The sequence below is a fragment of the Lampris incognitus genome, chromosome 4 (genome assembly GCF_029633865.1).
Source record: "Lampris incognitus isolate fLamInc1 chromosome 4, fLamInc1.hap2, whole genome shotgun sequence".
Classification (NCBI taxonomy): Eukaryota; Metazoa; Chordata; class Actinopteri; order Lampriformes; family Lampridae; genus Lampris; species Lampris incognitus.
The window spans coordinates 64,024,765-64,045,406 of NC_079214.1; the positions used below are offsets into that span (position 1 = coordinate 64,024,765).

Sequence of the window (20,642 nt, forward strand, 5' to 3'; positions counted from 1 at the left end):
CGGCAGTCTCGGGGAAATAGTGACGCGACCTCCTTGGGTTCAATAAGCAGAAGCTCAAGTGGGAGGTGTGCTTATTTCCCTCTTCTTTCTTCATTGACTTTATTAACAACAAGTTGTACGCATGTCACATTTTTACAACACGAATGACTACAGTACAAACAAACATGCCGGGGGGTAGGCCAGATAGAAATATAAAAAGAAAAAAAAGGAAAAAGAAAACGTCACAACAACGAACAGCCTCTCTTCCGGGTGGCTAGCTTCACGGAGTGCAACGCTTACGCAACACAGAGGGCAGAGTCGAAACGGGTCTGTAGCAAGGGCTCTGTAAGGTTTGTCCCATGTGTGTGAAATAAAGAGCATAATGAAATAATTTTGAGTGCGGATTAAATTAAACTGTTGTACCCGGTTATGTTCTTGCCCGATGCGGGATTCGATATGGGGTGTGCTGCACCACAAGGCGACGTCACTAACCGCTCGGCTAAAGGGTCAGACCCGTTAGCTAGCGGCTAACGTGTCTTATTGGTAGCTTACACTGTTGTTTTTGTGTTCATGTTATCTTCAACTTGCTGTGAATAACGTGTGTAAACTTCAATACAAAAGTTTGTTGGGTTGTGCTCTCTAGCCTAGCTAACGTTATCTGTGTTGGAGCCCAGTCCAACAGTGGGACACTCAGCTCAAACCGGTCTCGAGGCCTAATATGCCTATGTCCCCGTCTCGAGACATTTCTCTCGAGACATTTGCAGGGCTCTCAAGTTGTGAACTGAGTTCAGAGTGAGATTTTGGGGGCGGCGGTGGCGGTGGGGGTTTGGTTGGGGTGGGGACGGGGGTCTGATCTGATAAATGACACATAAATTCATCCAAATAAAAATATTTGGTAACACTTTAGTATGGGGAACGTAGTCACCATTAATTAGGTACTTATTAGCATGCAAATTAGCAACATATTGGCTCTTAATTGGTCATTATTACGTACTCATTAATGCCTTATTCTGCATGGCCTTACTATACAACCAGTAAGCCATTAACTATGAGTTTTCCCTCTATAACCTCAGAAGTATTGCTTATTAGTAGCACCACCTCAATATGCTTTGCTTAGTATGGACTTTATAAGGTGGTAGCACCACAAGAAGAGTTATTCTCCCTTACTAACACTTAATGAATATGGTCTGTTCTTACATAACAAAAAACAAAACTACAAGTGTTCATAGTGTTAAATTGCTGTAAATTAAGTTTTTGTTACTTAGAATATGTTCCCCATACTAAAGTGACATCTTGATCATTACTAATTCACTAGTAAGTAAGTTTTTTTATGTTCCCCATACTAAAGTGTTACCCAAATTTTTATTTAATTCATCATTTTTTAGTGCAGGTAGAACTGGTGACCTGAACGAGAACGGGAGATTGTCACTTAATATGCGCATTAAGCCCGTATACATGTTCACTATGAATACATATGACAGGGTTGATGTCAGGTTACAATCTGTCTTACAGAGCTCATCAATCTCACTTTTTTGAATATTCCAAATGTGTTTCCATGGAAATGGAGAGCTCATAACAACCAGAAAAAACAACAGTAAATTATATGAAGTGAAAATGTATATATCCCACCATGTACTTATCTCAGATTGTGTTATTATAAGCTAATTTCCACAGCAAGTGGGAATGAGAGAATGAGGCCGTTAACTTCAAAGAAAGACACAGCTCTGTGTGTGTGTGTGAGAGAGAGAGAGAGAGAGAGAGAGAGAGAGAGAGAGAGAGAGAGAGAGAGAGAGAGAGAGAGAGAGAGAGAGAGAGAGAGAGAGAGAGAGAGAGAGAGAGAGAGATAATATTAGTGTTGTTAATTGTAGGTGGCATGTTTTGAGGCCTTCAGCACAGGGGTGGGTGGCTCCCATCTGAAGCACTGTGGTTCCAGGCCAGCTAGTTTAACTGCCATGATGGATGACAGAGTTCCATCGAGTGCCAAGCTGTTCCTCGTTTTGCTCTTGTTTAGACCAACCATGGAGAAAACCCTCTCAGCGTCTGCATTTGAATGAGGGAGCACTAAAACTAATGCAGCTATCTTGGAAAGCCTCCCAAACTGGCTCAAACCGGTCACCTTCGAAAAAAGGAACCAAGGGCCTCTATTACTCAAATGCTTTGCTTTTATTATTTCAAATAATTATGTCTATGTCACGTGGTGCCAAATATTTCTTACCATGCTCTTTGTTGAGGACATACTTCCCCAAAACTCCTCGACATTAAAGGGGGTGGGATCTTGGGGCATGGGGATATCCATGAGTTGGTACTCCAGGAGCTCCTCACTCACCTTGTCCTGTTCCTGTGGCCCATGGAAAGGGAGTAGTTCCTGAAATCTAAAAAGAGCACCATGTGTAAATAACTGATTAAGGATTTGTTTTGTGACCATGATCAAAATTACACTTAACAAAGTATTCAATATGTTGAAATTCTGTGCTGCTCAGGCTGCTGCTGACAGGATTTTCAGAATAAAATGATGCCTGATAGTCAAACAAATCAGTTGGACAAGCTGTGACTAGTTTAGCTTATAAATAATACTCATGTCTTACTACAATACAAGTAGCAGCACATTAATGTCACATATACTGTAATAACTCTGCTCTTGAGCCACTAATGGAAAAGGAAGGGTTGGCATTAAATAGTAAAAAACTCTCACACTAATTTCAAAGATCAATATTTGGATTAATTACAGAACATTCTCAGTTAATCACGTGTAAACAGTTACTGACACTTTGGTTCATCTTTAAAAAGGACCAGATGTCTTCGTTTGCTTTTGAGAGGAATTTTCACCAACATTAAAGTTGTTTAATTATCAACATGTCTGAGCAACAGTCGCAAATGAGCTAACATCACCTAACGCCAGAAATTAATATAATATCAATAACTTAGTTCAGTTTCAGGGGAAGTCGTTTTAAATTCTGTGACGTTTGAAATGTTTAAACTCAACTGACGTCTGGATAATGTGATGCCGGGTGCCACAACAATGTATCTTGTACACCATTGTTTATTTTGGGGATAACAGGCGCATGTGTTTGATTAGTGTAACCGGTTATTTTCTTGCCCGGTGCGGGATTCGATACGGGGTGTGCTGCACCACAAGGCGACATCACTAACCGCTCGGCTAAAGCGTCAGACCCGTTAGCCAGGGGGTTAACGTGACTTATTAGTAGTTTACAATCGTCAGCCTCTCCCTGAAGCGCGCCCTCGCGCTTTGTTATTCCCGCGCTCCGAAGAGACTTCTGAGGATCTGCACACTTCCGGATCCCACCGCTGCCACCAATGTAACCGGTTATTTTCTTGCCCGGTGCGGGATTCGATACGGATGTACTGCACCACAAGGCGAAATCGCTAACCGCTCGGCTAAAGGGTCGGACCCGTTAGCCTACCTCTTCTGTGAACCTAACCAGGTATCTATTTTCTACAAAGCCTATCCCACATAGCCTGAGTCTAGCCCACCATTAATCTCCCACTACACAACGGCAACCATGCTCATTTGTACCTGTAATAAAATGTCTCCCACAAATCCGCTCATGACTGGATGGTTTCCATCATCCTCCCAGTTCAGCACCAGCAAGCCCTCCTGGCAATGTCACTAACTTTGTAACGTTAGCGGTGCTCTTCGTCCGTTTTACCCTCTGTACCCACAGACTTCGCTCGGTAGATTTAGATTTATCTGATGGGAAACGGAAAAAGCCTAAAAACTTGTTTTGCCGGGGTACATTTGGCATTACAGCCCCCCCCACACACAGCGGCACGACTTCGGCATTTTGAAAATGTCTGTTCAACTAGTGCTATCTAACCGTTATATACTCTAGCGAATTCGGGGGACAACGCAACCACATGAAGTGCCGCGTCCGGGAAGCGAACCCGTGTCGCCCGCACCGCAGAGAGCATCGCTAACCGCTCGACTACAGGGTCAGACCCGCCAGCCAGCGGCCAGCGTGTCTTCTTATCCACGCACGGTACACTACGTGTATACTGATTTGCGTGCTCAGTTAGGGCAAGGAGCCTACAGAGGAGGCTATTCCGTGCACACGTGGAGGAGGCAGGGGCAGAACACACAGACCTGTTGCTGCACACGGATGTAAGAGCCAGTCAGAAAGGCACGAACCGAGGGAGCCTCTTGGATGAGAGGCGAAACGTCTTCACGGATATATACCAAGTCCAGTTGCACTCGATTCAACTCCTTTGGATAACCACGACCTGGATGAATGAGAGCGTTCACAGACACGATGGGGATAGCGGGAACAGAAGGAGAGGGAGAGAGGATGGAAAGCAACAGGAAGGCCCCTCCGCTTTCTCAGGGGACCCTTGGTCGACGGGTAAAATTTAAGTGAGACGACATGATGTTACACTCTTGGACAGCAGGTGGCGGTATGCGCCTTAAAGTCGTTCACGAGCTGTCAGAAAACAGAGGAGGAAGAAGAAGAAGCACGGACCAATCGGAGTTGTCCCGTATCGTTACCAAGGGAACAGCGTAGCGGCGGCGCTGAGGGAAGACGGAGGCTGAGGAGCTAACGCTAGCTCGATTACGACAATAAACGGACACAGCAGTTAAAATCGTTTCGCTTGCCTCGTTTACCGTAAGGTTTTTTTTTACGTTATTTAAAAAAAAACCAATATATGTATTTATTTTTTCCCCTCTCTAGGCCATTTCGGCCTCGCCGATATTGTAGGTACCGAAGCCTGTCTGGTAATGTTGGTTCTCCGCGTTCGTTCTAACAGGGCTAAATGAGCGCTAATGTTTCTGCCCTTCCCCACCGGCTTAATGTTTGCAGTTTCCCCCCGAAATCGTTGTTTAAACAAGCCGTCAACGCTCCATCCTCCGTCCAGCTTTTACGCTGCTCGTCTGAAACCTTAAGCCTTTTATTCACAGAACATGGCTAACGCTGTGTTCTGACGACCGAGTTAACGCCAGGGCTAGCGGGCTGTTCTCAAATCAAGCTATTAAATAAGGACACGTTAAGCCACCCTTTAACCTGTCATCCTTTCGCTGATGACACATTTTAACATCGTCCTGAAATGTCAACCCTTTTTTTTATATAACTGAACAGCCCACAGCCAGCTAACTGCTCCAGGTTTTTGTTTTTTTGTTTTTGTTTTTTTCACCTGGAATGGCTGAAACGGTGAAACTCATAGAGATTGTGTTGGGAGTCTATTATCATCAGGTGGAGTCTGTTCTCGTAGCCGAGCAGATGTTTCTTGATGACAACGTTGCAAGAAGACCACATGGCCAGTGTTGGCATCACTCATAGATGAGATGCTCTGGAACAAAAGACCGTTTCACGTCCATAACACTTTTAAGGTGAAAGAGTGACCTGCCTGTTTTCTAGTTTCGTCAGCACGATTGACAGTTTTGATTAACAGCAACATTCAGTCTGCGAATGTTCTCGTTCATCCAGGTCATGGTTATCCGAAGGAGTTGAATCAAGTGCAACTGGACTTGGTATATAGCCGTGAAACATTAAGTAAGTAAGTAACATTGAGTAACGTTCAGGTTCTTTTATAATTTTGTTTCAACGTATCGACTTTGATTAATAGTTGCGATCTTTGTTGTTTAATAAGAAGGCAAACACATATTCATTCACAAGTAACTTATCACCACAAAATAATCACCAGGACAACTCTCTCATGGCAGCTGTGTTTGTCATTTGCTAATGACTGTGCTCCTTGCCTGAGAGAACTTCCCCGTGTGTTGGTGTAGCCTGTTACAATGACCAGCCTGTAAATGTCTAACTTGGCAGAAGGCGACCCCTCCTCAATGGATGTGTGCACCAAGAACTCAAACCGTACAGCTCCGGTAAGCGAGGGTGGTGTGCACAGAGCTGACCTGCCTCTTTGCTCTCGAACCAATGGTTGGAGTTGGCCTCCTCATCCGTTCCAGCTCCTGGCTTGGCTTCTATACCTCTACTTTGCTGTGTCTGCCTTTGGAGTCTTCATCCCCCTGCTTCCAGTACACTGGATTCCAGCTGGCTACATTGTATCCTTGAGACAAGCTAAGCATGCATTGTTTATGGTAATTATATAGATGTATAATAATCTGTGGTTTAGGCTTGCAGAACTCTACCATATTGCAGAGTCCCTCCATTCCCCTATCAGAATAATTAAATTTGTCATTGTAGTCTCCCAGCTGAAACTTACATCTTGTATGGCATCTCATATAACATTATTGTATCAGCGATTAGATTGTCAGTTGTTCTGCCTCAAATGAATGGGTTTTTCCAGCCATTTAAAACACGTGTCTATTAGTACTGAGCTGTCTCCCAGTGTACAGGCATCGTGTTTGTATGTCATCTGTTTGTCCACCTGATGGCGGTCTCTGTGGACCCAGCAGACTACAACGTGCGAGCCAAGAGCTCCAAGGGGCCGGTTCCTGTCTTTGACCGCTCCAAACATGCCCATGTCATCGAGAACTGCCACTGCTATCTCTGCCAGGTGGATGTGTGAGTAATGTCATGGATCAGAGCCATATTTTCCAGTACTAACTGACATAAAGAGTGAACCAGCCACAAAAAAAGTCCACTCTCAGTCCATCCTGTTTTCCAAAGCTCAGTGGTTGCACTTCTTTCCAAGGAGTTCATGTTCCTCTAAACTGAAAACACGTTTTATTATGTTCCTTTGGGATGCTGTAAGAACAGCTGGAAACAACAGGCTGTATGGCCAGTTGAACATTGATTTAGACAAATATTTCAGAATATCAAATGGATTCTGCTTATTTACCCAAGTTTTCCAATAGAAGGAATTTGATGAGTTGCTCACTGGGACACTTTAGAGTCATACATATTTAAAGACAGAAGTTTACAATTTCTTTGTATATGAAAATCTATTTTCATATATAGTAACTACTAATTATTATATAAGTAAAGTCAATGTGTATAAGAACTAGTATGGCAAGTTTACAAAAGCAAATGAATGTCAGGTGGTCCTAAAGTGTAAACAAAAGGAATTCCCCATGGAAGAAACATGATTTGATACAAACTGTTTTGACAGGGTGGCATGGTGGCACAGTAGGTAGTGCGGTTGCCTCACAGCAAGAAGGTCCTGGGTTCGAGCCCCGGGGTAGTCCGACCTTGGGGGTTGTCCCAGGTCGTCCTCTGTGTGGATGTTCTCACCATGTCTGCATGGGTTTCGGTTTCCTCCCACAGTCCAAAGACATGTGGGTCAGGTGAATCGGCCATACTAAATTGTCCCTGTGTGTGTGTGTGTGTGTGTGTGTGTGTGTGTGTGTGTGTGTGTGTGTGTGTGTGTGTGTGTGTGTGTGTGTGTGTGTGTGTGTGTGTGTGTGTGTGTGATGGCCTGTCCAGGGTGTCTGCCGCCCAATGACTGCTGGGATAGGCTCTAGCATCCCCGCGACCCTGAGAGCAGGATAAGCAGTTTGGATAATGGATGGATGGATGTTTTGACAGTAGAGGTGGACCTTTGATGTTCTCGGTTTTACAGCAGCCAGGAAAAAACGAGGCCAGTTAATAGTGGTGGGGTGTTGTTGGCTGTTCCTAGGGCTTTATGGGTAATGTGGTGAGATGGTAGGTTTTGACTGACTAGAAAAAAGTATCGGAAAACATGGGAAGAGTAGGATGACAGGATGGTCATCCTACTCTATCGAGTAACAGCCTGCTGCTGGATGGATTGGTAGCTTTGTTCTGCTCAGGCAGGAATATTGGTTAAAAAAAGAAGAGGTGGGTGAGAAGAAGATGAAACGATGTCTGTAGAGGACAGAACGAACGTTTCCTTTCTATATCTGCTTTTTGTTAACTAAAAAAGGGAAAACGTTGACTTTCATACTTTTTGAGTCTAAGCAAACAATTCAGTTATTTCATTCGAAAATATCACTAAAATTTGTAATGTTGATGGGCCTTGTCTGTTTCACCTGATCATTAGTAGGCCATGATTGAAGACTGAAAAGGGAATACTGTATTGACGAACAATGTAGAATTGTTAATTATCTTGCTTTTTGATAGGTAAGGATAATTATTTGCTTATTTACTGCACAAAATATCTGGTGGGTCCTACACAAAAGGGTATCTGCACAGATGGGTCACATCACGAAAAAGATGGAGAACCTCTGGTGTAAGTAATCCGATATGGGCATATTTGGTTCATGTGTGTGTCCTCTGCAATATTTGGTTCCACAACAGTTTGGAGTATTAAAGCTGCTCTGTAATGTTTGGCTTTTAGCCTTAATCAATGTTGTCTGCAATCATTGAAGATGGGACAACACGTACTAATACTGCTGTCATGTTGCAGGGGGCCCAAGTCTAAACACTGCAGTGCCTGTAACAAGTGTGTTGCCAACTTCGACCATCATTGTAGATGGCTCAACAACTGTGTTGGAAGTAGGAATTACAAGTGAGTAAGCATACTTCTTTTTCTCTGTCTTAGTCTCTCCCAGTCTGAGTTTAGCCTTTAGTGAAAGTTTGGATTTATTCAAAGACAATTCAACAAAAAGTATCAAATAAAAAGTAAAACACCAGTTTTTTTCTGCAAGAGATCTAGATGCCGAACTCAACTCTGAACTCTTAATTACCAAATGTAATTTTGATCCAAATGAACTAATGAAAAGAAGTTGGGACCTCGACTGAACTGATTATAAGGATTGTATATTTAGTGACTGTATATTACTAACTTTATTTGCTACTCACTCACTAAAAAGACAACTAATGTTGACTTTTTAGCACACTCAGTTTTCATTATCTACATTTTAATTGTTTGATATGGATTGTTTTGTTTCTATTATAATGTTGTCTTAATCTATATAATGTTGTAATAGAGCCAGGTCATCAGTGGTTGCAACTCGTGATCCCTCCTTAATCAGCTCATCATGATTGATTCCCTTGTATGTCACAGGTGTGTGTTGGTTTGAGAACTGAAGATGCTGTAAACTGAAACACTTTCCTAAACACTTTCTTTATGCCCTCTTTTGTTAATTTAACATGTTTTTTCTGCACTGGAGCACCTTGTGTCAAAAAATGCTTATGTATTTTTACATCAGTAAATCTTTCGATAATATTTTTCAGTCATTGTTTCTTTCATCATCTCTCAAATTGTATTGCCATCAAAATTTCTTTAGGTTTCAATAAACCTTCATAATTCATTCAATAGTGACAATTCACTAGCGTAATATTTACAAGAAACATTGATATAATAACAAAAAAGAACCAGCTCATAAAATATAATAAACAACAAAGTTATTTTTGTATGCTCAAACAAAAAAAAAAGAATAATGGGAATAAAGATGTTGGAGCTGCTATTAGCAGAGGACCATCTTAAATGCTACTGTTGTGCTGGTAATGTTCTCTCCCTTTTTCCCATAGGCTCTTTCTCTACAGTGTGATATCTGCCCTGCTGGGGATCTGTGTGGTTCTCACCATTGCCACCTACGTCTTTATTGAATTTTTCCTGGATCCTTCAAAGCTTCGCACAGACAAACACTTCCAGGGTATGCTTTGTGTTCAGCTGCCAGAAAGGCGGTGACACATAAGAGTGGAGAGAATTAGGGCACCCGTAGTTTCCTTTTGATTTTCTAATGGAAGTTTACCATTACATATTTTAGAAACACTTTTAATACACACTGTGTTTTGTATCCTTTTGACATTGTCTAATAGCCCTAAATGTTGTGCCTCTTTCTGTTGTCCTGTCTTGTGTCTTTAGTGAGGAATGAGACAGGGGTTTGGTTCGTCTTCCTTCCTGTTGCACCAATCAGCACAGTGGGAGCAGCCATCCCTGCCCTAGCCGGCCTTTCCATCTCCCTAGGCCTCTCCTCCACTGTCCTCCTTAGTCACCTGTTCTGCTTCCACATTTACCTCAGTAAGTATCTATAATCTATCATTGCATATGTACTATAATTGTCTGTTTGTTAGACATCTACCTCAGTGTGACTTTGTGTTATATCTTTTATTAATGTCCTTATGTCTGTCTGTCTGTCTGTCTGTTTGCCTGTCCCTGACCACCTGTCAAAATGTCTAGCTCCCCGTTTTTTCTTTCTGTGTATGTCAGCCTGTTGTCTGTCAGTGTCTGTGTCTTTCTTTCTGTTTGTCCCTTTTTGCATACCTACCTTTCTTTCCATATAGTATCTCTACTTCTTTAGTGAACTAGCGGCCTCTAAATACTTGCCTGTCCATCTTTCTATTCCAGTGTTGATCTTTCTCTGTGTCTGGTTAGGCTTTAACACCTTTATTAGGGTTTTATAAAGCCTTTTATAAAGCCTTTATTAGGGCTTTAACACACCTGACACAAGTATGCAAACATAAATGTGCCCCTTGTGTTCCGAAATGTGTTAGCTGAAATTCTAAATCCAATGCAAGGGCCAGCTGTAGTTTCAACTGCTGCAGTAAAGGATGATAGTAAGCAACAACAGCAATATGCTCATCTTAATTTCTGCTTCACAGCTATATATGTCAAATCTGTAATGGCAGTGCCCAGTTTGACAAAGCTGTTGTTGAGCACATTCAAGCTCACAGACTGACACAATTTCCCTTGGGTCTTTATTGCACAATTAAATATAACAGTTGAGAACATTCCATTGTGCTTGCAGTTTCTCCCTTTTTTTCCCCTTCTCTTGCCCCTGGAATCTTTGCTCTCATCGCAAGCTTCCCTGAGCCATCCTGGTGTTGTCCAAAGTGCCCGCAGTAGAAGGTGAAAGTGAGGCTGTGTCTGTTGGACAGTTAACACTAAATCCAGGAACTCACTTGATGATTTAAAAGCCAATAATAAGTCAGTAAACTGGTAATTTCTATGTAAAACTTTGCACAAGTTTCAGTTTCACAAAATTTTCATACAGCCAAACCAAGCTCTTTGTAACAAACCAACAGTGAAATTAACAATAAATGGCTCTCTTTCGGGCCCTTTGAGTTGAAGCACAGCTGTCATCAGGGTTGTCCTATCAGTCCCCTCCTATTTGTGCTCTTTATAGAGCCTTTGAGTCAACTGATCGAGCAAAATGTTAAGATACATGGAGTCTCATAGGTAGGGAAATACAAGATAGCGCTGTTCGCGGATAATGTCCTGGTATATTTGACACGTCCAGCTCACTCTTTCTGCCTTATTGCAAACACTTATACAGAGTTAGGATCAGTATCAGGATACAAATTGAACGCTCATAAATCCCAGCTCTTACCATTTAAATATAACAAGCAGTCAGCACTTCATAGACAAATATACCCCTAGGGAGGCGGACAGTATAAAAGATCGAGGTATGCAGCTACCAAAGACTAGCCTTGCAAAATTATAACCCACTGCTTTCCAACATTAGAAAAGACCTGGCCAGGTGGAGTTTGTTGCCCTTCTTGGGATTGAGTCAATGTGCGGAAATAGTTAAAATGAACATTCTCCCAAGGCTGCTGTATTTGTTTCAAACTTTACCAGATTCCAGATAAGAAATTTGTATAATGGGACAAGTTGATTTCAAGATTCCTGTAGCAGCGAAGGAAACCAAGAGTTTGATACAAGACCTTCCAGCTACCCAAGGGTAAAGGGGGTATTGGCACTCCCTTGCCTAAAAAAATATTATAAAGCAGCTCAGCTTAAACCCTTGGTAAAGATATACAACCTTGACTATTCAGTAGTATGGAAGTCGATTGAATGTCAGAACTCGGCCAAGGTCCCACTTCAGGCTATTATCAGAGATAGTGAATTGAAACACCACCTGGGAGAAAAAACCCAACCCATGGCTAGACCTTGCACTTAAAACCTGGTTTAAAGTGTCAAACAAGGTTGAATCAGTTCACCTGGATACATTTATTGACAGATATGTTTCATCAATCAACTAAGTGACATGTTCAGTCTAAACTGACTGCAGGTATCCCCACCCTTATAAACAACACAGTTTACAGTTGCCTAACAACTGAAACCATCGACCAGTTTCATATGCAAGTATGGGTGTGGCCACTAACTAGAGTTTTAAAGGCCATGTGTACTATTCACAGAGGATTAGGGAATGTTACAATCATAGTGTTATCCTAACTGGGCATTTGTCAAAGCCAGGAAGACCCCCAAACAGTGCACCGGCCAGTTGAAGAGAGGAGAAGGACAACAGGGCCGTGTGCTCAGTCTGCTCTTGTTCATCCTGCTGACTCATGACTGCACAGCATCATCCTCCAACCTCATTATAAAGTTTGCTGATGATACCACAGTGGTAGGTCTCATCAGCAACAATGATGAATCATCATCCAGAGCGGAGGTGGATCAACTGGATCAACTGGCGGCGAGGTGCAAAAACAACAACCTCTCCCCAAATATAGGAAAAACTTAAGGAGGTCATTATTGACTTAAGAAAGACCAGCGCCCACCATACCCCTCTGACCATCAGTTGTATGGACGTGGAGAGAGTCAGCAGTGTGAAGTTCCTGGGAGTTCACATCACAGAGGACCTCTCCTGGTCCTCACATGTCACTGCGCTCCCCAAGAAGGCCCAGCAGCGTCTTCACTTCTTGCAGCGTCTGAAGAAGGCGAGCCTCCCCCCACCCATCCTCATCACATTCTACAGAGGCACCATAGAGAGCATTCTGACCAGCTGTATCTCTGTCTGGCATGAGAACTGCAAGGCCTCCGACTGCAAACCCCTACAGTGGATAGTGAAGACAGCTGGAAAGATCATAGGAACTGTTCTCCCATCCATCCAGGCCATCTATGACGCAACGCACGGTTCACCCGAAAGACTCTTAGCATTGTGAAGGACCCCAGCCACCCTTCCCACATCTACTTCACCCTCCTACCCTCTGGCAGGAGGTACTGGAGCATCCGTGCTGCCTCCACCAGACAGTTTCATTCTTCTTTTTTTTTGTTTGATTTTTCTCCTTTTTTTCTCCCCAATTGTATCCGGCCAATTACCCTCCTCTTCCGAGCCATCCTGGTCACTGCTCCACCCCCTCTGTTGATCCAAGGGGGGCTGCAGACTACTACATGCCTCCTCCCATACATGTGGAGTTGCCAGCCGCTTCTTTTCAACTGACGGTAAGGAGTTTCACCAGGGGGACATAGTGCGTGGGAGAACCATGCTATTCCCCCCAGTTCCCCCTCCCCCCTGAACAGGTGCCCCAACCGACCACAGGAGGCGCTAGTGCAGCGACCAAGATACATACCCACATCCGGCTTCCCCCCTGCAGATACAGCCAGTTGTGTTTGTAGGGATGCCCGACCAAGCTGGAGGTAACATGGGGATTCGAACCGGAGATCCCCGTGTTGGTAGGCAACGGAATAGACTGCTACACTACCCTCAGGCTGTGAGGTTCCTCAACAGCCTGAACACTTAAACCTTCCATAAAATGACTTTTTGTCTTACTCACTGTCTGTGTCAGGTGTGCTTGTGATGTTTAGGTCTGTGAAGTAATTCTCATTTTTAATGCACTTTTTGTTTTTAATATTTATTGTGTTATATTTGTTTTTATGTGGCACCGAGGTCCTTGTGAAACATAATTTCGTTCCCTTGTATGTATGAGACATGCGTATAAGGCAATGACAAATAAAAGCAGTCTAACAGCTGCCTAAGTGTAAACCAGTGGTAATTCTGTATGTGGCAGGAGTGTTGGAAAAGCTGAGACACGTATTTTCAAAACACCATGTCTCAGTTGTTTTCAAACCCCAAAACACGCTGCGCTAGAAGTTGGTCCACCCCAAGGATCGGGTCCCCTGGCACAAGCAGAGCAATACAGTGTAAGCTGTTAAGTGCCAGGAGGATTGCAGTGACTTGTACATTGGGGAAAGTAAACAGACGCTGGCCAAAAGAATGGCACAAAACAGGAGAGCTAACATGTCAGGCCAGGACTCCACAGCCTACACCAGTGAGCACTCTTTCAGGGATGAGGATGTGCACGTTCTTGATAGAGAGGGACAATGGTTTGAACGGGGAGTCAAAGAGGCTATCTATGTTAAGAGGGAACGACCATCCCTGAACCGAGGGGAGGGGCCTAAGAGTACATCTCTTACCATCTTACAATGCTGTGATTGCAACTATTCCCCAATCCTCTGTGAATAGTACACATGGCCATCGAAACGCTAGTTAATGGTCACACCAATTTGCATATGAAACTGATCATTGGTTTCAGTCGTTATACATCTGTCGCCATCTTACAGTGCTGTGATTGCAACATTCTCTAATCCTCTGTGAATAGTACACATGGCCTTTGAAACTCTAGTTAGTGGTCACACCCATATTTGCATATGAACCTGAAACTGGTCGATGGTTTCAGTCGTTAGGCACCTGTATTGCACTGTGTTGTTTGTAAGGGGTGGGGATGCCAGCAGTCAGTTTAACATGAAGCTGTCACTAAGTTGAGTGATGAAATGTATTTGTCAATAAACATTGTGCCCAGATAAACGGATTCAACCTTCTTTGATTTTCTCACCTGGATTATTGAGCATGCATCAAGACACGGGTTTAAAGTGGCCAAGTCCTTTGGGCCCAAGGACCCTCTAAATACTTGTCCATCCATCTTTCTACTCCAATGTTGGTATTTCTCTGTGTCTGGTTAGGGCTTTTACGCCTTTATTAGGCTTTATTAGGGATCTGCTACTACTTTCGGCTGCTCCCATTTGGGGTCGCCACAGCAGATCATCCATTTCCATCTCTTCCTGTCCTCTACATCTTCCTCTGTCACACCGGCCACCTGCATGTCCTCTCTCACCACATCCATAAACCTCCACTTTGGCCTTCCTCTTTTCCTCTTCCCTGGCAGCTCCATATTCAGCATCCTTCTCCCAATATACCCAGCATCTCTCCCGCACACATGTCCAAGCCATCTCAATCTTATCTCTCTTGCTTTGTCTCCACACCGTTCAACCTGAGCTGTCCCTCTAATATACTCGTTCATAATCCTGTCCTTCTTCGTCACTCCCAATGAAAATCTTAGCATCTTCAACTCTGTCACCTCCATCTCCACCTCCTGTCTTTTCGTCAGTGCCATTGTCTCCAAACCACATAACATAGCTGGTCTCACAACCATCTTGTAAACCTTCCCTTTAACTCTTGCTGGTACCCTTCCGTCGCAAATCACTCCTGACACTCTTCTCCACCCACTCCACCCTGCCTGCACTCTCTTCTTCACCTCTGTTCTGCACTCCCTGTTACTTAGGACAGCTGACCCCAAGTATTTAACTCATACGCCTTCATCATACTCCTTGCATCCTCACCATTCCACTGTCCTCCCTCTCATTCACGCATATGTTTTCTGTCTTGCTCCTACTGACTTTCATTCCTCTTCTCTCCAGTGCATACCTCCACCTCTCCAGGCTTTCCTCAACCTGCACCCTACTCTCACTTCAGATCACAATGTCATCCGCAAACATCATAGTCCACAGAGACTCCTGCCTGATCTCGTCCGTCAACCTGTCCATCAGTGGCGGCTGGTGCTAAAAACATTTTTTGTGGGAGGCACAATTTACCTTGGTGCAGCACACCTGACAGCTGCTTTAATGTCCACACTGTCAGAGTTATTAAGAAGGACAATATAGCCTATAGACCCCCCCCTTTTTTCTCCCCAATCATATGCGGCCAATTACCCTAATCTTCTGAGCCATCCTGGTCTCTGCTCCACCCCCTCTGCCACTCTTGAAGGGTACTTCTTTCACTCTGTTATTAATACAATAATTGTTTAGAATACAACAAGCCTGTTTCTACCGTGAATCCCTCGTGATAGAAGACCAAAATAATCTTGCTGCAGGAGGTGTAACACAGTCCAAAGCGTTCCTTTTTTTTTCTTTTTTTGGATTTTCCCCCCTTTTTTCTCCCCAGTTGTACTTGGCCAATTACCCCACTCTTCCGAGCCATCCCGGTCCCTGCTCCACCCCCTCTGCCGATCCGGGCAGGGCTGCAGACTACCACATGCCTCCTCCGGTACATGTGGAGTCGCCAGCTACTTCTTTCCACCTGACAGTGAGGAGTTTCGCCAGGGGGACGTAGCGCGTGGGAGGATCACGTTATTCTCCCCAGTTCCCCCTCCCCCCTGAACAAGCGCCCCGACCAACCTGACCAGACAGAGGGAGGCACTAGTGCAGCGACCAGGACACATACCCTGATCCAGCCTCCCTCCCGCAGACACAGCCAATTGTGTCTCAAGGGCTGCCCGACTAAGCCAGAGGTAACACGGGGATTTGAACTGAAATCCCTGTGTTGGTAGGCAATGGAATAGACCGCCACACTATCCAGACACCCCTGGCCTTATAGATTTTATTAGGGTTCGTAGACGGTTGGTGATTGACAGTCGAGATGAGACGTCGTGGTGGGTGTGAACATGATTGACAGCCACAAGAATTGTCCAATCACATTAGATAAAAAAACATTAAAACAATACCAATTTGCTGCCAATAAAAGTGTGTCTGGGGCGCACAGAACTGCGCCCCAAGGAAAATCTGAACAAACCAATTAGACAGCAGCCTCAGTTCACCTGCTCACCAAAAGTTTGAGGGCTTACATAAGGTATCATTTGGCCAGTGCCCCTCACCCAGGAAGTATATGTATTCAGACAGAAATCAACCAAATAGTCAAGTCAAGTCAGTTTTATTTGTATAGCCCAACATCACAAATTACAAATTTGCCTCAAGGGACTTCCATTTGAAACCAATATTTAATGGCTGCTGACAGGCGCTCACAGACTGAAAAACACTTTTATTTCATAATTATTTGCATTATACAACTAAATTGTATTTAACATGTTTAAGTAGAGTTTCATCTCTTGATATTTGAAGGGAGGCGGCGCCCCAGCACCCTGTACTGGCCAGCCGCCACTGCTGTCCATCACCATTGCAAACAAGAAAGGGCTCAGAGCCGATCCTTGATGTAATCCCACCTCCAGCTTGAACCCATCTGTCGTTCCAACCGCACACCTCACCACTGTCACATTTTCCTCATACATATCCTGCACCACTCCTACATACTTCTCCGCAACTCTCGACTTCCTCATACAATACCACACGTCCTCTCTCGGCACCCTGTCATATGCTTTCTCTAAATCCACAAAGACACAATGTACCTTCTTCTGACCTTCTCTATACTTCTCCATCAACATTCTCAAAGCAAACATCACATCTGTAGTGCTCTTTTGTGGCATGAAACCATACTGCTGCTCGCTGATGGTCACCTCTCCTCTTAACCTAGCTTCTATTACTCTTTCCCATATCTTCATGCTGTGGCTGATCAGTTTATACCTCTGTAGTTCTGCACATCGCCCTTATTCTTGAAAATCAGTACCAGTATACTTCTTCTCCACTCCTCAGGCATCCTCTCACTTTCCAAGATTGTGTTAAACAATCTAGTTAAAAACTCCACTGCCATCTCTCCTAAACATCTCCATGCCTCCACAGGTATGTCATCTGGACCAACTGCCTTTCCACTCTTCATCCTCTTCATAACTGCCCTCACGTCCTCCTTGCTAATCCACTGCACTTCCTGATTCACTATCCCCACGTCATCCAACCTGCTCTCGCTCTCATTTTCTTCGTTCATCAGCTCCTCAAAGTACTCCTTCCACCTTCTCAACACACTCTCCTCACTTATCAGCACATTTCCACCTCTATCCTTGATCTCCCTAACCTGCTGCACATCCTTCCCAGCTCAGTCCCTCTGTCTACCCAATCGATACAAGTCCTTTTCTCTTTCCTTAGTGTCTAACCTCTCATACAACTCACCGTACACCTTTGCCTTTGCCACCTATCTCTTGGCTTTATGCTGTATCTCCTTGTACTCCTGTCTACTTTTTTCTTCTCTCTGACTATTCCACTTCTTCGCCAGCCTCTTCCTCTGTATACTTTGCTGTATTTCCTCATTCCACCACCAAGTCTCCTTGTCTTCCTTCCTCTGTCCTGATGACACACCAAGTACCTTCCTAGCTGTCTCCCTCACTATTTCTGCACTGGTTGCCCAGCCATCCAGCAACTCTTTACTACCACCCAGTACCTGTGTTAACTCCTCCCTGAACTCCACACAACAGTCTTCCTTCTTCAGCTTCCATCATTTGATCCTTGGCTCTGCCTTCACTCTCTTCCTCTTCTTGGTTTCCAAAGTCATCCTACAGACCACCATCTGATGCTGTCTACTACGTTCTCCCCTGTCACCACCTTGCAGTCTCCAGTCCCTTTCAGATCACACCTTCTACATAAGATATAGTCCACCTGTGTACACTTTCCTCCATTCTTATACGTCACCCTGTGTTCCTCCCTCTTCTTGAAATACGTATTCACCACAACCGTTTCCATCCTTTTCGCAAAATCCACCACCATCTGTTCTTCCATATTTGTCTCCCTGACAACATACCTACCCACCACCTCCTCATCACCTCTGTTCCCTTCACCAACATGCCCATTGAAGTCCGCTTTAATCACCACTCTCTCCTCCTTGGGTACACTCTCCACCACTTCATCCAACTCACTCCAAAATTCTTCTTTCTCTTCCATCTCACACCCAACTTGCGGGGCATATGCGGTGATAACATTCAGCAATACACCTTCGATTTCCAGCTTCACACTCATCACTCTGTCTGACACTCTCTTCACTCCAGCACACTCTTGACATAGTCTTCCTTCAGAATTACCCCGACCCCATTTTTCCTCCCATTCACACCATGGTAGAAGAGTTTGAACACACCTTCGATACTCTGGGCCTTACCCCCTCCCACCTGGTCTCTTGCACACACACAGTATACCTACCTTTCTTCTCTCCATCATATCAGCCAGCTCTCTCACTTTACCAGTCATAGTGCCAACTTTCAAGGTCCTGACTCTCACCTTCACGGTCCTACCCTTCCTCCTCTCTTGCTGTCCCTGGACATGCCTTCCCCCTCTCCTTCTCCTTCACCCAACAGTAGCATAGTTTCCACTGGCACCCTGCTGGCCAGCAGTACCCGTGGCGGTCGTTGGTAACCTGGGCCTTGACAGATCTGGTATGGAAATCTGTTTTATGATCCGCATATTTGATTTGGCAAAGATTTTACACCGGATGCCCTTCCTGACGCAACCCTCCCCATTTATCTGGGTTTTGGACCGGCACTAAGAATGCACTGGCTTGTGCATCCTCAGTGGCTGGGTTATTAGGCTTTATTAGGTATAGTGAATTGAAACACCACCTTGGAGGAAAAACCCAACCCATGGCTAGACCGTTCATTCAAAACCTGGTTTAAAGTGGCTAAGTCCTTTGAGCTATAGAAGCCCTATTCACTGATAACGCTAAGAGCCATACGATTCAGGTTTCATTCCAAATAGGGTGGTGCAAAATTCAAAACATGACAGGAATGAGGTCTGAATATTCATTTGGACTTATTTCAGAAATCCTCACTTAAAAGCTTCCAAGAGTTGAGGGAGCAGTATGGCTTGGCCAGCCAGGATTTTTTTTAGATTCTTACAGCTAAGACATCATATTGATAAAATATTTAATAAAGAAGATCTGGAAAAATCAAGATCCGGATCGGATGTATGAGGAGTTTTTATTTCAGCTTACAGAGCTGATCTAGGTCTCAGCTAAACTGTACAAAGGCCTTCAGGGGTTGAGCGGGGTGAACACAGCCTACAGAGGAAAAGTGGGAAAGCGAAGGAAACTGTGAAAGATAAGCAATGGAAATCAACCAACTCACTGTCTTGGAACCCCTGGTTCTCTGCTACACACAGACTTCGGGCTTTTTTGTTTGTTTGTATGTATGTTTAGTTGTTTTACTTTGTTTGGTTTAAAAAATATTGTGTAATATAAGATGCTTTGTATCTGTTGACTTTCTACTCAAAGAAAAAGAAAATATTAAAAAAAGACGATTCTAACCTTGATTTGGCCAGGATGACTGATTTTCAAGATTGTAGAGTCTGCATCGATCTGCGCAAAATAAGTTAGGTCACCATGGACAGTCGGCACACATGATCTTGTGTGCAGCGATTAAAAGATTTAAGTCAATCCCTTCCCGATTGGGCCTTCGACCAGTTGGACATATCAAACATATTTGATTTATATGACAGGAATCTTGACAACTGTGAGCTTGTCAGCAAGTGTGTGCACCTCTATGGCTGCATTCATAACCAGTGTGCATGTCTGACTAATCTGTGAAAGTCCGTCATTAATGTGTGATGCCGAGTCTTTTCCATGTGTTCCTGGCTTGGCAAATATAAAAGTGTGTGTGTGTGTCTGTGTGTGTGTGTGTGTGTGTGTGTGTGTGTGCGCGCGTGTGTGCGTGCGTGCACGCACGCGTGCGCCCGCCCGCCCGCATGTACATGTGCAGTGTGGAACAGGCTTAGCACCTATGAGTACATTGTGAGACAGCGCCACCGACTGGAGGACAGAGATGACAGTAAAGGCACAGCAGGGAATGAGAATGGTGCCCCTTCAGTCAACCTGCAGGTCAGTGCCTTCACATAACCTCACAGCCGTTTTCACATCAGGTTAGCCATGACAAGTCGTAAGGATGACGCTGTTTAACAGCTAGGTTCGTATCATGTTAGCCATGACAATTCGTAAGGATGACCCTGTTTAACAGCTAGGTTCTTATCATGTTAGCCTTGACAAGTCGTAAGGATGACCCTGTTAAACAGCTAGGTTATTATCATGTTAGCCTTGACAAGTCGTAAGGATGACCCTGTTTAACAGCTAGGTTATTATCATGTTAGCCATGACAAGTCGTAAGGATGACCCTGTTTAACAGCTAGGTTCTTATCATGTTAGCCTT

At 44.2% G+C, this 20,642-nt stretch overlaps 1 protein-coding gene across 1 annotated transcript in view; it reads left to right on the top strand.

The window, feature by feature from the left end:
• Positions 1-4,440: 4,440 nt before the first annotated feature.
• zdhhc1 (zinc finger DHHC-type containing 1) overlaps positions 4,441-20,642 on the top strand; it is a 47,324-nt gene continuing 31,122 nt past the window's right edge. Inside the window, exons 1-8 of the mRNA XM_056278875.1 lie at positions 4,441-5,320; positions 5,418-5,483; positions 5,760-5,995; positions 6,283-6,458; positions 8,260-8,361; positions 9,327-9,451; positions 9,664-9,819; positions 20,199-20,317. Coding sequence (XP_056134850.1) covers positions 5,777-5,995; positions 6,283-6,458; positions 8,260-8,361; positions 9,327-9,451; positions 9,664-9,819; positions 20,199-20,317 — 897 coding nt within the window. The 5' untranslated portion in view covers positions 4,441-5,320; positions 5,418-5,483; positions 5,760-5,776. The remainder of the gene's footprint in view (positions 5,321-5,417; positions 5,484-5,759; positions 5,996-6,282; positions 6,459-8,259; positions 8,362-9,326; positions 9,452-9,663; positions 9,820-20,198; positions 20,318-20,642) is intronic.